The 19,296-nt window shown below is 42.2% G+C and overlaps 1 protein-coding gene across 10 annotated transcripts in view; it reads left to right on the forward strand.

The window, feature by feature from the left end:
* Nucleotides 1–19,296, forward strand: part of PTPRM (protein tyrosine phosphatase receptor type M) — a 647,098-nt gene that overhangs the window by 605,721 nt on the left and 22,081 nt on the right. For all 10 annotated transcript variants that reach the window (XM_083187611.1, XM_083187612.1, XM_083187613.1 and 7 more), the window contains 4 exons: nt 9,111–9,227; nt 10,256–10,410; nt 12,306–12,441; nt 17,743–17,892. In XM_083187611.1, coding sequence (XP_083043737.1) covers nt 9,111–9,227; nt 10,256–10,410; nt 12,306–12,441; nt 17,743–17,892 — 558 coding nt within the window. The remainder of the gene's footprint in view (nt 1–9,110; nt 9,228–10,255; nt 10,411–12,305; nt 12,442–17,742; nt 17,893–19,296) is intronic.

Consider the following 19,296-nt stretch of genomic DNA (forward strand, 5'->3'; position numbering starts at 1 on the left):
TATATTGCACGCTTCCCAGAGTGTGCACATAAATTCTCTTACACTGAATGACTAGAGAATTTATGTGCACACTCTGGGAAGCGTGCAATATATACAGTTAGAGTTTACACAAAGTATCAAGTCTCATAAGAATTTCTCACTTGAACACAAACCTGAGATAAAATACAGTGTAACATTATACAACAATGTACTGTGAAATTAAGCCAAAATTAAGGCTATAATTACCAATCTCACCAATTGCCATATGCTGACTATAATACAGCTTAAAAGGCACAACTTATAAAACTGAGGAGGATAAAATTTCGGGCATATAATAAAAGTGTGACATAGAGCCAGATTCACGGCCAGACCGCACACCCGATACACACGCTACCATATGCCAAATGCTGATATAAACAGCTAAATAGGCAAAAATAATAAGAGACTTGAACACGGCTTATAACATTTATGTGATATAGAGCCTAATATACGGCCAAGTTACACAGCCTGTTCAAACACAAAGATATCGCTCCACAGACTTAACAACTTTAGGTGATAGAAACTCACAGTATAATTGTGATAGTGTATACTCTCAGAGATAAAAGAATAAAACAACAACTGTACAATTAAATACATGTGACTCAGAATACATATGTGTAAATTATAAAGTGCAATATAGTGCCAATTCTAAGGCTAAAACACTTACCAGCACAGCAAAATAAAAGCTGAAAGGCTTACCCCCAAACAAATATATCTAACTGTATTCTCTCTAAAAAATCCACAGGTGTGTCAGTTGGACATATGGGTTGGCAAAATAAGTGAATTTATTCACTAACAAGATAAAACCCTAGAACCAACTTCCATATCCCCTTGTAACAACAAGGATAACAACAACAGTGTATTGAAATATTAACAAGAGTGGAAGTATATAAATTGTCTACATATGGGAATACCACCCAATTATCAATAAAACAAAAACATCCTATGAAACCTGCCTACACGTTTTAAAAATCTGTCCAACACCAATTTTTCTTTCTTATCACTGTGTATATATGTATGTTGGGATATTTTAACCTCTTCAAATTTCGCACACTTTTGTGGTCCACCCCATGTCACAGTTCATAACATTAAAGACGATAGGGGTTCCCACAATTTTATATTTAATAATATAAAAAGAAAATTATTTGATTAATGATATTTCTGTAAAACCAGGAGTGCATCCACAAAAAACTGTCTTTTTCCTCCCTTCAATATTTTTGACTACCTTTCTCTTTAGAATAAGGACACAGTTTCTAATAATAGTTAAATGTACTGGGATTGTAGCTAGCAGACAGCATGGGAATTAAGGATTAGGTGCATGTCATGTGAAGTGTGGATCTGACCCCACAACTTATTGCTTGCCCTGCCCTGTCCTCCCTCCATAAGGAGACGCTCTACAGTACACAACTTGCCAGTAGATATTTTATGTTCCAAGCACTCCGCACAGGCGCTGTTATTGTGCACAAAGAAAAACAATTTCATTTTCAGATCACACCTTTGTGTCCTAAGGCTATTGAAGTTAAAGCATTTTACTCCAGAAAGATGTAATGGCATTGAAATGAATATAGATATGTCTCCTGATAACTGTGTTGGAAGCAGTTTGTGATCTCACACTAGAGCTATCAGTCTTTAAATCTGCATAATGATTTTAATTGAAATCTGAGATCATTTTCTATTACCGGCTACCGGCCTTTGTGTGAAATCCTATTTATAGTTCACCTTTGCTGCTGCATGCTGGGAAAGCATTAGGTAGTCCGGTAATGAATGGGTTACTTCTAAAAGTGCATATGTTTACAAAATGCCTGGCACAATGGTCCGGAAACCCTATTTTCTTGAACAGGTTACATTATACATAGGGCCTTGCTGTAGCTGTCACTTGCTGGATATGTTTGTCTGTTGATTTCTCCCCTGCAGAGCCTAGTACAGCTGCCACTACCTGTCATTTTCTGAAGCCTTTTTTTGACAAGCTTTCCATTCTTTGTCATTGTACTGGGACCTATGCACAATGGTGCACCTGGTATTTAGCAAATGCCACAGTGTATGTTCTTGTCTCTTTAAAAAACCATGCTGACATCCGTCAGTTGTGTCAAGTGACTCGGAATACACTTACATCTTGTATTACTTAGGTATCTTTTTATTTATGTGTAGAGATGTAAATGTCTTTTGTGTTGTTCTGCCGATTCACCCGTCAGAACGCATGCAGTGCAAGCTGCAGGGCTCCCACAGGAGACTTTTGCACTGGTAATTTAAGCTAATGATTTCTAAACATGTTAAGTCAGTTTTGTAAAAGACCTCATTAGACTGTGACTGTTTATTAAATACCTAAATGAAGCCTTTCGGGCATTTGCAAATATTGCTACTTTGCCCTGCACAGTCCTGATAACGGGTGATAAAATGGATTCATTGATGCAAGAGGCTTCTACACTGTAGAGAAAACACAGAAATCGTATGAATGAAATGCATAACTCATTCTTCATCTTTGCCATGCCATTTGTTTTAGTGTAAGTCAGCTGTTACCCCTTATTGTCTCCTCATCAGAGCACTACCTTTCTTAACACACTGAAAAGACACTTTTAACCAACATATTTTTCACTCTTTATAAATGTAAACTAAAAAGATTGGTATGAGATTACTTATTTATTTCCAGGACCATCCTGGACTACTGGCAGAAGCAGAAAATAACATGATCCTGTCTTTGGGTCATATGATATGACTCATATCCTTAGTGTATCGATCATAGTCTTGGTACTGCATACCCTCCAACACAGCTGGAGAGAAAATCGGTACGAATTAGGGGCATGGCCACAGGTAAAGGGGGCGTGGTCTCATGGCGCTCCCATAGGAATAGAGATGAACACCGAAAACTGGTAGGTGTGCAGTATGGGCACATGTACCCTTCACTCAGTATAGATACAGCCATGGAAAACGGGGTCATTTTTTTTTACCTGCTTTATTTTGGTGGTACTCACTTCCTTCTGCTGCTGGCTGCTGGCACAGAGTTTGAATGCAATTAAATGGCATCCTTCACCTTTTTACCTTTGAACATTGAGGGCAGTCAGTGCTGGCTGGTTGGTTCAGTGTAATTTGAACTTTATACATCTCATATATCACTGGGGTGCTGGGAACTGGGGACCTGTCTGCACTGGCTGGGAGCTGGGGACCTGCCTGCCAGCAAAACAACATGAGTAACCAGCCAGCACCGCCTGGCACCCGGCCCCCAGTGATATATGGGACTGGACGACCCTCACAGTATGTGTATAAATTACTGACAGCTCCCTGTGCTTCCCTGTCCCCTCTCCGTTCTCCTCTCTGTCTGCACGACAGTGTCAGTGCGCAGATGGAGGAGAGACTGATCACAGTCACAGGCCGTCGCAGCACAGCAGGCAGCTCTGAGCTGAGCTGCAAAGGAGAAGGCATGGGGGAGGAGCTGCCTGTCAAGCCCTGGAAACCGGTACAATCGGCACCGAAGTATTTAGCCGGTACATACCGTAAATAAATGGTACTGTACTGACTAAATCGGTACGGTTGGAGGGTATGGTACTGTAGATGGCACAAGGTAACTACACATCAATGGGGCAGTAAGGCCTGGAAACTAGTTACTCCACAGGCAAATTATAATGGTGGATAGAGCAGAAAGAATAGCTCCAATAACAGCAGCTTTGTCTCAGCCAAAGACAACACGGGTTTTTGTAAACTATTCAGAAAACTCTATTTACTAGGCATAAGGCAAAGACAAGCCTACCCAAAATCATGGAGAGCATATAGAAGGTACCACCACCACAGGACTAATAAATGTGTCAGACACACACTGTATGGTTCGTGTACCTGCAAATAGAGGGATGTGTGTCCAAAATGAAATGTATAGTACCTACTGTATGCATGCAGTTGGTAGCTACAGGACTGTATGCCATACATGTTCCACATGACCTCGAAGTTACCAATATGTATGATTTGATCTGCTACATTAAATATTTAGGTTGTGAAGGATTGGCTAACCTGGCTGATTTCATTCACACCTTAATTACATAAACATGAAGACATACAGACTGGGGTCATTGGTTCCGTTCCAACTAGGGCCCTATGAGTGTAGAGTTGGTACAGTATGTGCTTTAGGGACTGTGACATTTTCACTGTAATGTGTAGGCAGTATATAATAACTTAATAATGTGTAACAAAGACATATCCCCTCTAATGTCTCTGCTGCAGTCGGAATCAATCGATGGTCGGTGACCATCAAATGATTTATCCTGCCTTCACATGGGATGTCAGCCTTCCACCCCTGGCAAGCATCGGCTGACCCACCCACATACCCATGGGAACAGCCAGTGTTTTCATGGGGACACCCCGCTCCTGCCCCTCCCCCCCTGCTGCAAAAGGCTTGGCGACTGTGTAACTCACCATGGCCCTTTCGCAGTCGATGTCTGCACATGCAGGGCTGCCGAGAGCAGGGGGGGTGGCAGATACAAATTACCCGGGCCCAGGCTTGCTGGAGGGGCCCGATGGGGTCCCTGGTCTGACCCCCTCATACCTTCCCCTTCTGTCCCTCCCGGGCAGCAGCACACACCTACAGCATGTGCTGTGCTGATAGCAGGCTCAGCATGAGCATCTCGCTGACAGCGATGGGAATCAAACCCATGACCTCAGTGCTGAGAGGATAGGCAGCAATAACATACAAAGGGCGAGATGTATCAAACTGAAAATGTGGTAAAACCCCGGTTTTACCGCATTTTCCAATGTATCAAAACTGATACCGCATTGAAGGATATCGCAACCTTTGGTTGGCGATACCCTATAGAAGCCTATGGGCTTCTTTTCGCCACCCGCCGCCTCCGACGCAAACCCGCCGCCTCTCCGACCCCCCCCCCCCCTGAAGGGTCCTCCTGGACCCCGGAAGGTAAACCCCTCCTCCCCCTAGTGAAGCAGCCGGACATCCTTCCGGCTGCAGGGGGGAGGAGGAGGCGCCGGGGACAACCTGCTTAGCTGTCCCCGGCGTGAGGGGAGAGCCAGGCGGCAGGGAGGTGACGGAGTATCGCGCGGGGGCTCCGTCACCGCATTGCAATGCCAGCCGCATATGATAGTACATATGCGCTGGCATCGCGGCAGGCGGGCAGCGAAGGGCGGCGATGTATTTTAATACATCCCGCCCATAGTGTTTATCACATTCACCCTAAACAAATCTGGAAAATCGCATCCTCCTTCCTCAGTTCCAGCAATAAACTATTGGCTCTTATGCTGAGGGAAACTTGGTGACAGGAACGGCCGCAGAAAACAAGGACGTTTTATTGTCACCAGAGTAATCTGTCATCATTAGTCAAATAGAGCATTTTAAAAGCAGAGGTTTTCAGATCCCCACATATAATAACTGTACCACAAGTAAATGAATGTTCTGTGGTCAGTGGAGCACAACCAAGGAAACATTGGACAAGTCTGTCATTTTGCTCCCTAATTCTGGTGAGCGATTTGCTTAAAAAAAGCATGGTAAACACTTTATTGCTTCTTGGTTGTTCTAGAAGGCAAACAGCGCGCATTACAGTGCTGACTGACTACACGTATGCTTTATCAGTGTCATGATGGACATCTCAGGCAGTGTATTTTGCTTTGATGAAGTGCGACTGGTGCTGCTTTTGCAGTTTTAGCCTAGATTTGTTGACAGAAAACTTTCATCCATAACCTACTTTATAGTACATATGAAATATTGCAGGGCTCGGGCACCTAAAGAGCAGCTATTTTAAGATTTTTCTTTTGACTTGAAAAATGATATCAGAAACAGCAGACTGTGCTACCTAATTGGTCTGAATTTCACTGGTACAATAGCTGCTTGTCATTATATGAATAATTCTCTTGATAGCAGCTGTGTTGTCATCCTCCTATATTGTACCCACTACAGACAAACATCACACATTTGTGCTTCATTTTGGACCATTTAAAGATGTGAAATGAGCAGGGAAATGTGCTTTTGGTAGCAATAATCATGGTTGTCACATTATCAAAATGAGGACTTTATGCTCTGTGCTCCAGTGAGTACTGTGCTATTACTGTACATTAGGCTGTACAGATTACCTGATACACTAGATTTACACTAAACTTATATAGCAAATTCTATTTTTTTTTTTTAAACTAAAATAAACCAATTTTCCATTATGCCTACAGATTTATTATATTTATGATCAATACATTCCTAAACACAAAACCTTATCCTTTTGACTTTATAATTGTCCCCCTTTAGAAAATACTTTTGTAGGGAATGGAGTTTAGCATTGCTATTCATTTATACCATCTGTCCATATGCTTCCACAATGCAGGAGAAGCTTGTGGTTGTTATTAGAACTCTAGTTATCTGGGTGAGTTCATCCATGCAGAGAAGACGCAGAATGTTCTCCAGTAGCTGCTGTACCTGCCTGAAACCACCACTCACGCCTGGCAGTGGCGGATTTCCCACTAGGCACATACATGGGTTGGCATATCAAGCTGATGAGGTCAGGTGACTCTTTCTTGTCATTACAACTTATTTTTTTTATAATTTATTTTACAACTGTTGGAAGTGGAACAATGGCCAACAAATTGTGGTCTATAGTTTGATGAGGTTGGGGCTGCTTTGGCAATCTCGGGGCATAACAACTGGCCCCCTGAAATTAAGAAGCCAGTTTTACATGATGGGGGGAGCGGACAATAATATGCCTTGGGGAAGTCTGACCCCCTAATTCCGCCCTTGACTCCTGATCCAGATCTCCAGAGCTTTCCAATTAAAGTGTGAAGGCAGTTGTGAAATATAAAGTTGTGGTACAATTGATACCAGCACAGGGGTAACTGCCGTTGTGCAAGGTCTTAAGGTGCCCATACACATCACAATTATTGTATACAATGTTGCATCTCATTGCATCTTGGTTTTGTGATAAGATGAGATCTAGTACAAAAGGTATGTGCAGCATATACTTTCTGTACTAGATCTCATCTCATCACAAAACCGAGATACGATGAGATGCGATATTGTATACAATATTGTATACAATAATTGTAACATGTATGGGCACCTTTATTCACAGAAAAAATTAGCAACTTATACGTATTAACTGTTTACATTCATTTCTTTATTTCTTTATTTTATGATTTCCCCATGCGGATATGTAATAGATATTGGCAGCTTCTGAATATTATTCTAGTGGAATCATTTATACAGTAGGAGATGAATTTGAGACATACCTGCTCCTTCCTCAGCTTCTTCCACACTAAATGTCTCAATATTTGAGTTATGCAAGTGATGCTCAGCCATCCAAGCCACAGTTTGCCTGCCAAAGGTTGAAAGTCAACAGCTGGCAGCAGCTATCTCCAGACATCTTTGTTCTGACTGAGCTGTGTCCCTGGTCCTCCTGCAGCTGCTTCCTGTTATGTTCTTTGAACATATTATTTATGTGGATAATGTTTCAATGCAAAAAAAACACTGGACCCAAAATATATGTGGTAATAAGGAGGCAGCCACGCTGAAATCACACACTGGCAATTTCTGTAATAAGTATTGGTATGAAATGATTGCATCGATTCTTAGTTTTACATAATATTGCTGAACCATTTGCTAATAAAAAAATAGGATTTGGAAAGGTGTTATTAATCTTTATATAGCGCTAACACTTCGCTCTGGTTTACAGAGAAAGTCTTAGATGCATAGATTGTGTTCCAAGGGATTTGCAGCAGGGGCATCTATTATGAATTAGACTCTATCATGGAGTATCCACACTTCCAAATTAGCAGGACCAAGGGCCAGATGCACTAAGTTTCAAAAGTGATAAAATGGAAAGTGATAACCAACCAACATATCCTGTCTGACATTTTTGAAACACAGTTTGTGACATAACAGGTGTCACACCAGGGGTCTGAGTCGCAGAGACAAAGACCTCTGATGGGGACTCGGGCCGATATAGGAATTGGGGAGGCTATAGGAGACCCTTGCGCATTCACTTTGCGCGACAGTGCACCCAGAGGCAGAGATGAGGCAAGATAAAAATTACATCCAGGTTTATTGAAGACTGGAAGGTTGTATATGGCAGGCAGTAAAGTATGGAAGATGATTGTGGTGCAGTGCAGAGCACTGATGAAGTCCTTGAGACAATAAAGTCAATATTGAAAGAGCAATACTTTACTGTGGCTTGCTTTAGGATAAGTAGTGGAACGATGGCTTGAACATCGAATGCGCAGGTTCTATGACAGGAATATCGGATAATCAGGAACGATGGTGGAACATCAAATACTCAGGAGCTAGGCTTGGAACTGCTGAGGTGAGTCCTAGACGGGATACCGGATCACAGGAGCTGGAATACCTGGAGCAATCACACTGCAGCAGAGAGAAAGACAACTGCACCAACAAGACAAATGAAGCACTAGCATCAGTCTGTGGGCTCCCAGAATACTTATACCCACTGGAAGGCCAGGATTGGCCGGGTATGTATGACAGGAAGCTTAGACTGCACAGGATTGGTTCAAATTGACATGTGACTGGAAGGAGCATGGCAGCCCCCAGGTCAGGCTAAGGCGGGAAAGTCTGTTTGTATCCACCATGCTTGTGGCCGGGAGCAATGGCGGCAGACTGGAGGATTGCCAGGCTCTGGACACTGTCACTGATCGTGAGGGGCGCGCGACGCTGCACAGCCGTGGACTCAGCGGCACTGAGAAAACTGGGAGATGACTGCTGAACAGCCACACAGCGCACAGGACGCAGGCTGCATCTGAATCTGAACCGCAAGCTCAGCCTGCGCAGACATTTACCCGGTAAGAGAGCTTGCTTCAGTACTCAGATCGTGACAGCAAATAGGAGCTGATTGGTTGGCTGTTTATCACTCATATTTTATCACTTTTGAAGCTTAGTACATCTGGGCCCAAGTGTTCTAAAGAGGATTTTTGGGGGGTCATCCTTGCTATAACCTGCACTTGTAACTAGCTGCTTAAGACAAAATGATATAGGGCTTTATATAGGATTGTTACGTGTTTGAGTATCACTGAGCTTTCTCTTTATACTGATTTAGCACCTCATTTGTCACTTGGGCATCTTAATAGATATCATCTTACCTGCTCTATTTTTCCTCCATGTTCTGTGTTTCCAGGTGAAATGCTGCAAATACTGGCCAGATGACACAGAGATTTATAAAGACATTAAAGTGACACTTATAGAAACAGAGCTGCTGGCTGAATATGTAATAAGAACATTTGCAGTAGAAAAGGTAAGTCCTGAATATCCGTACTTCAACCAAGCTTTATCCTCATAGCAGGATAATATGCTTATTGGGCAGAGTAACATATTTAATAACTACTGTTATGGGGCATACACGCGGAGCGATATTTGCATATTTTCTGAGCGATTTGACTAGAGCGCTAAGAAATAAAGCATGAGTCACTCCGTGCGTATGACCCCTGGCGACGTCGATGCGCGGTCCCACGCGATGCTATCGCCTGACTAGATTTTGACTGCATGCAATAGAAATCTAGTCATCACCAGTGTTCTCTCTATTGAGAACACGGGCAGTGACAGATCGCTCAGCGCAAGTCACTGAGTGATCTGAGTGATGCTAAATCACAGCACAAAGCACTCATCGCCTTGTGTGCTTTAGTTCTTATTTTTAAATTATGTATTTTTTAACTTTTTGTATTCCACACTGAACAAGCCATTATTTTAACCTACTCTATATAGGAATAATGTGGAATATTCCACCCAGCTTTTCCACATACTATAAACTTTATTTAACTTTATTTTGAAGTAAGCGTGCATTCGGTGTGTACTGTACAAAACTCTGTGTACCATCCGAGCCCTGTGAAGTCTGCAGATTGCACTGAGTAGCATATGTTTGAATTGATGAAGAAAGTGTGAAGACCTCCATTTGGAGATGTTTCTTTTTAAATCTTATATAGACTCAATTCATCTGCTGAACAGATGGCGTTCTATTGAATCCCATTAGAAATTGTAGCACTGTATTAACATGTCTTATTTATTGAGATTTATTATAGCTTTCTAGAATATGATCTCTTTTACAGTATCAGAAAATTGCAAGAAGTGGGGTGACTTAAGTTCATATCTAAACTATGAATACATTTTTTTTGTCTAAAACATCATTTTTTTTTTGTTAGATTCTTAAGACAATTAAAATCTGTTTATAATTCTCTACACCACTACTGTATATTGCAGTATGCAATCTAGTTTTTTGTTTAAGAAATATGTTAATGTTGTAACTCCCACATTATGTCTACTAAACAGAGAGGTGTACATGAAATCCGGGAAATCCGGCAGTTTCATTTCACAGGCTGGCCAGACCATGGGGTGCCATACCATGCCACAGGACTACTAGGTTTTGTGCGGCAAGTAAAATCAAAGAGCCCGTCCAATTCCGGCCCATTGGTTGTGCATTGCAGGTAAAACTTTTACTTTTTTTGTGACAGCTGATATATAATAAACCTCAATTCAACTAAATATCATAAAATAATTATTCTTAGCATGTTTCAAACAACTTTTTGAGATTTTGAGCGGAACACAAATTGTCCATAGATTCTTCCACATTGCATGTATGGGAAAAAAAAGTATATATTAGCCCATACTTTATGTAGATTTGTATATATCTATGCCATGCATCTTGGTGCACTTGTATTCATAAATATCATCATCATCATCATCATCATCAAGGCACACTTGCCTTCGCCCTACTTGGTGCTTTGTGCATACTATAAATCTGGGAAAAGGCAGAATTACACATCCATCCAACGCTAGACTAGACCTTCATTATAACCCGGGTGAACTGACCCACAGGGGTATAGTGGAACCCCCTGGTGGGCCCCACTGCCTAAGGGCCAACCCCCTACTCTAGGGATGAGGTTCTAGAGTGTGCAATTGAATGATACATTATTCACATATTACATTATACTGCACAGGACTATGGTGTATTAATGTGGTAATTCACAATGCATGGAAAAAATTTGTAAAGGGGCACAGAAAATACACTCTGTAATGGTTAATGCCATTAGTCGAAGTGTTATATGATAGCTATATATATATATATATATATATATATATATATATATATATATAGTAAATAAACTGGTGATATCTAGTAATGAGTAACAAGGAAGTGTATCCACTTTGTCTTTAGTATCTTTTAAATAATAACAATTATTTTGTACAACTGTCTGTAACCAAAAGTCTAAAATCTGTGACAGGGGCTGGTATAAAGAACCACAAAAGGACACAAAGGGTTTTCCTGGAGGATATCTTATTTGTTTTGGGCAAAATATAAATTATTGGAGTCTGAGGATGAGACTTTGCCAGAAAATAGGAGGTGGACTCATCTATCCAACCATTGTTTAATCCCAATCTAATTATAGCATCAATCTTTTTTTATTTTAAACATTCTTTGGATCATATGTCCGGGATTTGTAACAAAGTGAGTCACCAAGCTACCTCTTCATTTCTGAAACATAGGCCCTTAAATGGACAAAACCATGTGCACTGCAGGTGGGGCTGATGTAACATGTATAGAGAGAGTTAGATTTGTGTGAGTTACTTTGTTTCTGTGCAGGGTAAATACTGGCTGCATTATTTTTACACTGCAATTTAGTTATTAGTTTTAACACACCCCACTCAAATGTAACTCTCTCTGCACATTTTACATCTGCCCCACCTGCAGCGCACATGGTTTTGCCCATTTTGAGAATAAATTTGTACTGCGATCAGATCTGAATAAGAGCCTTATTCAAAATAATGACCCTGCCCCCTTATGGCTGGGCGGATCACAATTTGCTAACATTTAATATTACACTAGCTTCTATCTCATATTTCTGAATAACTATATTCATTGTATATATCCTATTTCTTTTTTGTCTGCAACATTGTTTCAGATGGACTGTAGATATATTAATGTTTATATATTCAATTTGTGTGTTTTTTTGCTGTGTTTGATGTTTTATGCTTATTTTGCAATTAGAATTAATACTTTGTATGTATTTTTTAACAGTAATGTTATTTGAAGTCTGATTGGTGCCATTTATGATCTATTAATTAATAGACTATTCTAGAAGAAACATGGCAGATTGTTTACTATATACTGTAATTGCCAAATACACATTTACCATAGTTTGTAATATTTAGAAAGACCTGTCCAATTGTAAATAGCAAACTTTTCTAACAATGTTCAGTAGATAATAAAGTCTTAGGGTGTTGTATTGAAGACATTTTTACTTTGCTGCATAAATGCTGACTGCTGAGGAACAAGTTACTATTGATGTGATAAATCATGTTTGTTTGATTTTTACTGCAGTGCTGGAGCTGGCAGGACGGGCTGCTTCATCGTTATAGATATCATGCTGGACATGGCAGAAAGGGAAGGAGTTGTAGATATCTATAACTGTGTGAGAGAACTTCGCTCTCGGAGAGTAAACATGGTGCAAACAGAGGTATTTCCACTAGATTATCCTCAGTTTTCTGTGGCTAGCTACCATAGAATGCATTGGAGCCAACTGGTTTCCCTGAGTTATTGTTCTTATAAAGCAGGCCTGGCCAACTGTGGGTCTCCAGCTGTGGTGAAACTACACATTCCAGCATTCCCTGACACAGTTTTATCATTCCCTAATAGCAAAATGATGGCAGGGCATCATGGGAGTTGTAGTTTCACAACAGCTGGAGAGCCAAAGGTTGGACAGGCCTGCTATAAAGACTAAGATAAATTATGTCATGCATGCGTGAATGTTATCTGTCGTCATCCTGAAAGCATAAAATACATGAATCTAAGCGCTTTCAACAATTTCTAGTAATATAGGCCCTTATTCTAATCGGCTCGGTACGGCCCGAGTGCGGCCGTACCGCCGATGTTTTCTCTCTGCACATGCGCAGAGGTCACTCTGCGCATGTGCAGGGGAATTCTCCGTGGTAAAAATTTAGACGCCGCAAAGGGGGCGTATAGGGGCGTGAGGGGCTTCATCCCCTCATTTCCCTATGTGTACGCCCCGCGTTTCATGGGCGTTCCCATGCAAACGCGGGGCGTACGCATGGTAATGAGGGCATGACGCCACTCATGGGGGCGGAAAGCTGACGTCGCCGGATGTCAGCTTTCAGCCCCCATACAAGCTACCACACGGACGATTGTCCGTGTGGTCTCAGCTTGCGGGAGCTGCCGCGGCGTGCGGTCCTGCCTTCGATGGTCGTCGACCATCGAATGCAGGGGGCAGCTCCCAGCATGGTGGAGGCGTACGCCTCCACCATTTTCGTGCGGTTCGCCAGCCGTCCGTGTACGGACGGCCGTGGCGAACCGTATGGTGGGCGGGGATTCGTCTGGTGCGGTCGGAGCCGCATATGCGGCTCAACCGCACCAACCAGAATAAGGGCCATAGACTTTTACTCATACAGGGGGGAGATGCATGAAACTTTGGGAGAGAGAATGCGTAGGGAGATAAACTTCCATGGGTACTTATGTAGTATCTGGGCTTCCGATTTAGAAATCGGATCGTATCGCATCGTATCGCATCGCATGCGACCAAATCGTATGCGATGCGATGGTCAAGATTTTTCCATAGGATTCAATGTTAAAATGGTCTAAGTCCATTTTAACATAGAATTCAATGGGAAAAAGGGGTCCTTTTCTTTTCCCCACTATCCAAGTGGGCATGGAGTTGGATATAAACCTGTGGCGAGCGTAGCGAGCCACCGAGCCCGAAGCGTGGCGAGCGTAGCGAGCCCCGCGAGGGGACACAGAATACTTTTTAAGAAATATGCGTCCCCTCGCGGGGCTCGCTTCGCTCGCCACGCTTCGGGCTCGGTGGCTCGCTGCGCTCGCCACGCTATATAAAATCAACTCTATGCCCACTTGGATAGTGGGGAAATGAACAGGACCTTCTTAACATTGAATCCTATGCAAAATCGCATCTGATTGTATGCCTTAAGGTAAGGCATACAATCACAAAATCGGCAGCCCAGATACTACATAAGTACCCTTCCATGCAATTATCTTTGGGCATCTTCCAAAAATAGCCAGTAAAATGACAGGAGCTAATTGGTTAGTACTTTATCTCTCTCTACACTTTTATCTCTCTCCAAGCTTTGATACATCTTCCCTACAGTATGTTATATTGAACATGACTTGTCTCTTTTATATGTTGTAACACTGTAGGGGAATTTGGGTGCCTTTTCCTGGGGTAGAAGGCAGCCAACAGCAGCTGAGTAATCACACCAGTCCAGTCTTTGTGGTACAACTGGCAGCAACCAGGTTTATTTCAGCAGAAAACAAAATAAACATAAAAGAAAATACCTTGCCTGTCCGGCACTAACTATACACAGGGTGCTCCTAACTGTCACTAAAGAAAAATACAAAGTTTCCCAGTCAACACTGGGTGGCTCACTTGTAAAAGGCAGGTTTGCTTCTCACACAGAGACTCTGCAATCTCCCAGGCAATCCTCTCCCACTGTTCACTCTGGCAGCCTTTTTACAGCTTGCTTGCTGATTAGCCCTCTGTGAGGCAAAACACCTGTTTCTAAAAGGTGTAGGACAAGAACCTGGGACAAATATACCTGCCTTCAAACACTACTCCAGTGTTCTTGTCACATATCCCCCTCCCCTGTTTCGACCTAGGGGCCGGAACACTTGTAGCCCCCAAACAGAAGGTGCGGGACAATGCATCTGCATTGGCCAACTGTAAACCTGGTCTATGTTCGACCTTAAACTTGAAATCCTGTAATGCTAGAAACCATCTGGTTACCCGAGCATTCTGACCTCTGTTTACATGCATCCATTTTAAAGGGGCGTGATCTGTCACTAGCCTGAACTGTCTTCCCAAGAGGTAATACCTCAAGGTATCTAATGCCCATTTAATGGCCAAAGCCTCCTTTTCCACAATGGCATACCTTTTTTCATGCTCATTGAGTTTCCTACTCAAATAGATGATAGGGTGTTCATCCCCATCTCTGGTTTGGGACAACACAGCCCCTATCCCTACCTCTGAGGCATCTGTCTGTACAACAAATTATTTTGAAAAATCTGGCCTTATCAGTACAGGTTGTGAACACAAACCCACTTTTAACGCTTGACTGCTTCCCCTTGGTAAGGTCTGACAACGGCACTGCTGTGGCTGCAAAATTAGGAATAAATCGTCTGTAATACCCAGTTATTCCCAAAAAAGCCCTTACTTGTTTTTTATTCACTGGCCGAGGCCAGTTTTGAATAGCATCAATTTTATTTAATTGGGGCTTAATCAGACCTCTACCAATGGTGAAGCCCAAGTACTTAACCTCCTCCATTGCAAGGCAGCACTTCTTTGGGTTAGCAGTAAACCCTGCTTCTCTGATTAAGTCCAGTACTGCTTGTACTTTAACCAAATGGGACCCCCAGTCCGTACTATGAATTACCACATCATCCAAATATGCAGCTGCATATTTTCTATGGGGCCTCAAAATTTTATCCATCATCTGTTGAAAGGTTGCTGGAGCCCCATGCAACCCAAAAGGTAACATCTTATACTGAAACAGCCCCTCTGGGACCGAAAAGGCTGTTTTTTATTTTGCGCTCAGTTAAGGGTATCTGCCAGTAACCTTTAGTCAGGTTTAATGTGGTAAGAAAACTGGCTGTTCCCAGCCTTTCTATAAGCTCATCCACACGGGGCATGGGGTATGCATCAAATTTGGACACCTCATTTAATTTACGAAAATCATTACAAAAGCGTATGCTACCATCTGGCTTCGGGATGAGAATTATAGGACTGGACCACTCACTGTTGGATTCATCTATGACTCCTAGTTCTAACATGTTTTTAACTTCTTTAGAGACAGCTTCTCTTTGAGCTTCAGGAATCCTATATGGATTTAAATGAACCCTGACCCCTGGTTCAGTGACAATATCATGTTTTATTATTGTCGTTTGGCCAGGCAGCTCTGAAAATATCTCCCTATGAAGACGCCAAAGAGCAAGGCTCCGCTGACAGAGACAACCTATCTTTCCAGGGTTTGATTAAGTTAACATGGTAGATTTGTTCAGGTTTTCTCTTACCTGGTTGGTATACTTTATAATTGACCTCATTCACTTTTTCCAAAATCTCAAATGGTCCCTGCCATTTAGCTAGGAACTTGCTTTCCACAGTGGGCACCAACACAAGAACTCTATCCCCCGGAGCAAATTCCCGTATCTTGGCACTCCGGTTATATACCCTCTGTTGAGCACTTTGGGCTTGTTCCATGTGCTCTCTGACAATAGGTACCACAGTTGCAATCCTATCCTGCATTTGTGATACATGTTCAACAACACTTTTATAAGGGGTGGGTTGTCCTTCTCACGTCTCCTTGGCAATGTCCAACAGCCCTCTAGGGTGTCTACCATACAACAAATCAAACGGAGAAAACCCAGTAGAGGACTGCGGAACTTCTCTGATGGCCATCAACAAGTAGGGCAACAAACAGTCCCAGTTTTTCCCATCTTTGTCAACAACCTTTTTTAACATACTTTTTAACGTTTTATTAAATCTTTCCACCAACCCATCAGTTTGGGGATGGTAGATAGACGTCCTGAGGTGGGTGACCTTAAACAATTTGCACAATTCTTTCATGACCCTTGACATAAATAGAGTACCTTGGTCAGTCAAAATTTCTTTTGGTATTCCCACTCTACTGAAAACCTGCACCAGTTCCCTAGCTATCGCTTTGGTTGTGATAGTGCGTAAAGGGACAGCCTCAGAATATCGAGTGGCGTAGTCCATTATTACCAAAATATACTGATGGCCCCGAGCGGATTTTAACAAGGGCCCCACGAGATCCATGGCTATTCTGTCAAATGGGACCTCTATAATAGGCATGGGAACTAGTGGGCTCCTGAAATGAGGTCTAGGGGCATGAAACTGGCATTCAGGACAGGAAGAACAATATTCAGACACTTCTTTATACACCCCTGGCCAAAATAACCTTTGTAAAACTCTTTCAGTGGTCTTTTCTGCCCCTAAATGTCCTGCTGTAACATGACTATGGGCTAAATCTAGTACCGTTCTCCTATAAGGTTGGGGAACTACCAGCTGATCCACCACTTCCTCACCCTTTTTGACAACGTGGTACAAAAGCTCATTACAAATAGCCATGTTGGGATAAGAAATCTTGGCACCTGGTACCACGGGTTCCCCATTAACAACCTTAACATTTTCTCTAGCCTTTGAGAGTGAGATTGCTGTCACTCACACAATGGTGGAGCTGCTAATTCACATTATGCAACATGTCTGCAACACTTCCACTACCCTTGCATTATATGTTACATTCCATGCATCTGCGTTGCCACCTCTTCCAGTAAACCCCCCCCCCCCCCAGTACACCCAATACATTTCCAATACACCTCAAGCTCTTTGTGTCACTTGTCACATTCAGTATGCACACATTGTGGAGCACATGCATACTTTGAGGTCTTTTGCACAAAAGTGGGATTGTCATCACTATGAGAGGGGGGGAAATGTCTCTGGGCTCTCCCTGCTCTGTGTATAGATGCTGTGTGCATATTTGCTATTTATATACATGGGATAAAAAAGGAGGAACAGCTCCCAATACTACTATTCACTGGATCTATAGTAGACTATAATACTATAATAGTAGCAAAGCACCTCTCACCTTTATTTCTTCCCTGTAGGTGAAAACATGTATAACTATTTGTATGTGTGGTGTTAGGTTACTGTCGTTGCAAAAGAAACCAAAGGGTGAATCATTGTAATGTAATCTATGATTTTTATTTCTCTCTGTAGGAACAATATGTATTTATTCATGATGCCATATTGGAAGCCTGTTTATGTGGAGACACATCCATCTCAGCATCCCAAGTCAGATCAGTATACTATGAAATGAATAAGCTGGACCCTCAGACAAACTCCAGTCAAATTAAAGAGGAATTCAGAGTAAGTATAACGAAATATGTGTGTCAAAATTAAACTATTTAAGTAACTTGATTTTCCAAATTCTTTGTGTTTATGGGTTTTAAGGTGGCTCTATTCAGTAACTCATCACTGAATCTGTAGGAGGTTAAAATAAAAGGAAAACAATACAGAGGACATCCTAGTGATCATTAGGCAATACAAAGTACATTCCAGTATAATATACATATATAATCCTGCTAACCACCATATAATATAGAGAGAACATCCCAGTGACTGGCTTTTGCGATTTTGGCTATGTTTCTTGAGCCCAGAAACCATTGATATTGACTATACACACTGTGAGATTTTTGCTTTGTAAGATCTTGGCTATGTTAAAGTGTGTACGCACATGTGTGTTCATTTTATGGCTTACAATTTTGACTATATAGTCAAATTTGTATAGAAAGTTAGAAAAAGTCTCACATTGTTTCCCCTGTTTGTGATACCGATGTGCGGCCCTGTTGACTAAAGGGGGTATTCATTCCCCATCTCTTATTTCCGATGGGGGAAATAGCGGCTGGTGCCTATTCAATGCTGTCTTTCCTGACAGCATTGAACAGGCACCTTGGCAGAATGGACCTGACTTTAAAAGTAGTAAGGCCCGTTCTGCCGAATACGGGCGTGGATTGTTGTGCTCACAGCCATATCGCGATGATCCTTGGTTGTTACTCACGGACACGCCTCCTTTTTAGCGCTTGGCAGGTGCGACATTGAATCCCGGCTGCCGAATCTCAGTCAAGCACATAGTCCAAATTGTATACAGAGTTGGACAAAATCTCAAAGTGTTTCCCATGCTACCGTTACCGATGTGCAGCCCCGTGAGGTCGGTATCACATAGATAAATAGACTGTGCAGGCAAGGCAATTTTGACTATTTCATTGTAATGTATTTATCCCTAGGAAAAATAGCACATAATCTTGACTATCTTCACTTGCGATTTTGACTGTGTGGTTCTGGGCTCTGGGGAATTCAAGGGAAATTGCATAATTAAAATCAGCCATAGACAAAATCGCACTGTGTACATTTGGGCTATGTTAAGATTTGGGCTATAATAGAACACTGATTTGTACACTATATAGTCAAAATTTGAGCTGCCTGTATAGTCTATTTTTTCTTGTTGATCCCCCGGGGGCCTGCATCAGCTTCACAAGCTGTATACACACAGTGTGATATTTGCTATGTTTTTCTGATGATATGGACTATGTGGTCAAAATTGGTAGCTCATATCGCACCTTTGGAATTCGGGATTGAAAAATGGGATTGAGGCCTGTGCAGCGTGACCTCTGACCGTCACGCTGCACATGGAGAGCAGGGAACATAGGGATCAGCCGGGGAGCATCTGAGCGAGTGCTCAGACACTGCCCGCCATTAGACTTCCCATGCAAA

Source organism: Crinia signifera, chromosome 5 (assembly GCF_055691185.1).
Source record: "Crinia signifera chromosome 5, ASM5569118v1, whole genome shotgun sequence".
NCBI lineage: Eukaryota > Metazoa > Chordata > Amphibia > Anura > Myobatrachidae > Crinia > Crinia signifera.